The sequence below is a fragment of the Alligator sinensis genome, unplaced genomic scaffold (genome assembly GCF_000455745.1).
Source record: "Alligator sinensis unplaced genomic scaffold, ASM45574v1 scaffold970_1, whole genome shotgun sequence".
NCBI classification, from domain to species: Eukaryota; Metazoa; Chordata; order Crocodylia; family Alligatoridae; genus Alligator; species Alligator sinensis.
The window spans coordinates 1,667,282-1,672,121 of NW_005842094.1; the positions used below are offsets into that span (position 1 = coordinate 1,667,282).

Consider the following 4,840-nt stretch of genomic DNA (forward strand, 5'->3'; position numbering starts at 1 on the left):
CGAGCCCCCCCCCCCCCCCCACCTTAGCAGCGCTAGAAGCTTTACAGTTTTGTCAAAGTCTGTGGGTCTTGACTAGTCCTGTAGGATCTTCTATATTAATTATTGGGTGTCTCTTAATTTAGATGTGACTGCTATCATATTTGTGGTGGCCAGCAGTAGCTACAACATGGTTATACGAGAGGACAATCAGACCAATCGGCTTCAAGAAGCACTAAACCTCTTCAAGAGTATCTGGAACAACAGGTCCATGAATTGAAGTTTGATCATTAATTTCATACACGCTTGTAATCCTGCATTATATTTATGAAGTTAAACTTTGTTACAAGTTGGCCCATTTTCTGCTTGATGTGGCCCAGTCAATCATTGTCTTTAATCACTATAATAGGACTGTTTATATTAACACTGTTATACTCTAATTAAAACTATAGAAGATAGAAAAATGGTAATCATAATATGGTAGGAAGAGGATTTGGCATAAATTGTTGTAGTCATTGATTATAGTCTCTAACGCAGCAGTTCCCAATCTGTGGTACGGGGACCACCAGTGGCACGTGTTAACAGATTTATTATACTTGCTTTATACGACAAAAAAATTGCTGATGGTACTTAAGGTTGTATAATTTTAAATTGATGGTGTACAATCTGGCAGAGTTTGGGAACCACTGCTCTAAAGTGTAGTCCATGATGTTTCTTTGAATTTTTTTTAATCCCAGGTACGTGATCTAACAGTGTTTGCCTCCATCTTTCTGCAGGTGGCTACGGACCATTTCAGTAATTCTTTTCCTGAATAAACAGGATTTGCTAGCAGAGAAAGTTTTGGCAGGGAAATCCAAAATTGAAGACTACTTTCCAGAATTTGCTCGCTACACTACACCAGATGATGGTAAGAACATTTGTCTCCTTTTAGCTAAGCTGTATCATGAAATTAGTGCTTCCCTGAGCTGTAGTGTATGTTAGTTACATGTAGAATTTTTCTTGGATTCTGCTGTAGTTCATTTTGAGTTGAGCAAACTTATGAAATAAAAGGGGTTACTTTTCAGGTGAACTGCAATGTCAAGTATTTACATACAAAGAAGGGACTGTCATTAGGACCTATAGACAAACAAATATTTATCATCTCTGCATGCTATCATTTTATTACACATTTTGAGGCTGGACTGCACTGCAGCCTCAGAGTAATGGTGGCTTGTCGCAGTACTCGGAGGTGCAGGATAGGGGTGTTGGTGGGTTTTGACAGAACTAGAGTTTATTTGTCCTTTTCCCTGAAGTGGTTGGTAGCAGAGAGTTCAGACAGTTAGAAGTGTCAAAAGGTCTGCCTCTTTAAAGGGAATCTCTAAGAAAGCTTTATCTTGTACAATTGTATGGTTCTTTAGCAATATACGTACTACAGCCCATCTCTTTTTTGATAATCAGTCTTCCTTTGCTTGCAAGCAGAGTAATGCAGCTCAACTCAGTCAGTGGTAGTAACACTTTAAATGGTGATACAGCTTACCTGTTGGTTCCTTGCAGAAAACTATATTTACACTAGTATTTCCTGAAATACTGGTATTGTGGGCATTGGAATTCTCTTGCTTTCCTGGAGGTTTTTTTTGTTTGTTTTAACTAATCTGTTTTGCCTAATAATCTGTATTGAGAAAGTTATTCCTATTGCATTTGAGTAGAAAACAAGAGCTGATTCAAAAGTGTATGGTCCTTTGGTAAGTAATGATTTTTAAGACTTGTTGCCTTGAAACTTATGCTTTAACAAGACACTTACTGTATTATTATTGTTGTTAATCAGCAACACCAGAGCCTGGTGAGGATCCCAGAGTTACAAGGGCCAAGTATTTTATTAGAGATGAGTTTCTTGTAAGTAATTATTTTCCTTGGTATTACTTATACATGGTTTTTACCATACACTTAACTGTTTTACTATCACAATATTGCTAGCCTACTTTTGCCAGTGTTTCATATTTAACCTTTGTGCTGCTTAACTGTTCAGGTAGGGGTCTGTAGGGCTTTACGGAGGTTTTAGTTAAAACTGTTTAAAAACAAGGGTTTTTTTAAAATAAGATAATCAGATTCTCAATTTGTGAGAATCTGTAATCCTTAAACTGGGGGAAACGTGTGAAATCTTTCCTCCATTGACATTGGTGGGGATTGGATTTCGCATAGCATGTCATTTCTAAAAGGAAAGGCGGTTCAAGTCAATGTAACGGCCGCTGAATATTGGCATTTCCCCTTCAGTATTCATCACCTCACTGCTCAGTTGATACTTTGAATATAAATGATTTGTTTTACGTATTTTACAAGTACCAGAAATGGATTTCATTGCTATGTAGATACAGAGTATTGCACCAAAAATTGGGACTAAAGTACTTTGAACAAAACAAAATACTGAGACAGACTGCGGGTTGTAAAGAGGGGCTAATGGTTCACATGTTGAGGCAGAATTCAGTCTGCTGCATGCATAAATTGTTGGCTGAGTTCCCAAAAGTGGCGCATAAACTTTTCCTATAAATATAATTTGGTGAAGTCCTCTTATTTTGTAGTTCTGTTGCAGTCCCAAGCATTCAACACCCTTCTCCACATGCAGCCCTTTATCCTACAAGTTATATCCTTTGGGGGAAATACTAATCTCATTGAAGTGCAGGAAAGTTTTGTCTCTGACTTGACTGGAATAAGGATTTTCCCCTTTGAAAACACAGCATGTGTGCATGCATGCTCACAGTCAGCTGAGGCTTGGGAACATTGCTTTTTCCACTCAGTGTATTTTAACACAGTTTTTCTGTATTGTTCGTACAGAGAATCAGCACAGCAAGTGGAGATGGAAGGCACTACTGCTATCCTCACTTCACATGTGCAGTGGATACAGAAAACATCCGGAGGGTTTTCAATGACTGTCGGGACATTATTCAACGGATGCACCTTCGCCAATATGAGTTGTTGTGATGGAGAGCGCTTTTTTCTGTGTTTTGGACTCCTTATTCCTTATTAAAAAAGAAAAACAAACAAAAAACACAAAATAAACAAAAACAAAAAACCCTTGCCCACATAGGGTGGAAGAAAACTGTTGCAGTCTCCCTCTGATTTGCACCCCTCGACTTTTTTCCTTGCTGGACAGTAGCAGCACTTCTAAGCTTGCTTGTGTCCCCCTCGGACAGTTGGAGATGGCCCCTAAACTTAAAGGCCGTTTCCTTGGGGATTCCCTAACACTGTTATTAACAAAAAAAAAATTTAATAATTGTAAAGCCCTGAATCTGGAGTGCCTGAAAGAATTGGGGATAATTTTTTTTTTAAAGTAAAACAAAAAAATTGGGGAGAGAAAACTTTATGTAATTTAGCACTGTTGTGGGCATAATCATGTAACCCATGATCTCAACTTTGTATCCATTCACTGCATCAGACAAAAGAAGGTGCCAAGTCACAGACCAAGTTTGAAGACAGACACTTCTTGAGTTTGGTTCTCTGACTGTAATGTGGCTTTGAACGGAAATACTGACAATTCTGCAAAAGACCTAGACAGTGCAAAAACCAACTGCTACCTTTCAGAAGGGTATTTTTAAATCCAGTCTTAGTGGTCTTTAGACAACCGTGGACATTATGAATTGAACTGCGTAAGGCCTGTGATTGCAGAAAGAGTTAACCACACACTGTTTTCAGTTTGTCCACTGATGATCCTGTCTGCTATAAAAATCATTATCTGGACAGTAGTCCTCACAGTCTTTCCCTTCTCTTTCTTCTTCCCTCCCCTCATTTTTTATTTTACTGCTGGATTATTATTCTTGTACAGACTGTAAAATGTATTATTTTGTACAACTTTATTGAAAAAAATAACTTGTAGAAGATCTTTGTGCCTTGATTATGGCTGTACCTGTACAATGAGCTAAGATGTAAGTATGTTTGATTGCGCTGTACAGCTTTGTCAACCCTATCTGCAGCATTAGCTCAAGGTAGGGAAAATTTATCTGTAGTTTAGTTTTTCTGGTTTATAAAAGAAGGAAAAATACTGTTTAGTAAAAAAAAAAAGAAAAAAAAAGTACAAAGTGTGCAAACTTAACCACTTTAAAAGTGAGGTCTTCAACAAGTGACCAGATGTTGCAGCATCATGCTTTTTAATTTTTAGCTTTAATTCATTTAAATCTCTATCCAAATGCAAAACATGGCTTGTTTCTACATAAACCAAATTTTGCTACAAATTATAAATGTTAGTGTTTGGTCATTCATAATCCTTTTCGCAAAAGACAAAAAAAAACCAGAACAAAAACAGACACATAGGCATCATGCAGGTCTGGTGACCATCTGTAGACTGGGCCAAATACCCCACCAACCTCCACTATACTGCGTGGGCATAATACTACCAGAATGACAAGGTGTGCACTGCCCTTGGATTTGGCCACTGAATTCCAGTTTCAAATGACATTTTTATTTCTCTTTTAATAAAGAGATACCTTAGAACCTTTTGTTTTATATTAACTATGTAAGTAGCTTAAAGTGAAGATGTGTGGATTTTTTTCTTAAACTTGAATAATTTATGCAAATTATATGCTTAGAACAACATGTGGTACAGTAAAAAGAAAAAGAGCAAAAATCACTGTAGCAATAAGAGAGCATGTAATTTTAGTAACTACTACACTGCTTTATATTTTATACCTAGGTGTTTTATGTCTCTGTGAGTGTGTTACTTTTTCATGTGTCTAAACCTTCGTGTACAATTTGTACAAAGTCAGAAATTACAGCTGTAATAACACGTCTAGCACAGTGTTAGCCTATATTACTCAAGCACCTCTCTTCCCCTCTGCCCGCACCCCTAACTCAATCTGGTTCGTTATGCAGCAAATTTGAAACAAACTTCCCTCTT

General features: G+C 37.4%; 1 protein-coding gene across 2 annotated transcripts in view; it reads left to right on the top strand.

Annotated features, from left to right (window-relative positions):
- GNAS (GNAS complex locus) overlaps positions 1 to 4,437 on the top strand; it is a 134,314-nt gene extending 129,877 nt beyond the window's left edge. For both annotated transcript variants that reach the window (XM_025204696.1, XM_025204697.1), the window contains 4 exons: positions 123 to 243; positions 753 to 883; positions 1,781 to 1,848; positions 2,785 to 4,437. In XM_025204696.1, the coding sequence (XP_025060481.1) occupies positions 123 to 243; positions 753 to 883; positions 1,781 to 1,848; positions 2,785 to 2,931 (467 nt within the window). In that variant the 3' untranslated portion in view covers positions 2,932 to 4,437. The remainder of the gene's footprint in view (positions 1 to 122; positions 244 to 752; positions 884 to 1,780; positions 1,849 to 2,784) is intronic.
- The last annotated feature ends 403 nt before the right edge of the window (positions 4,438 to 4,840 follow it).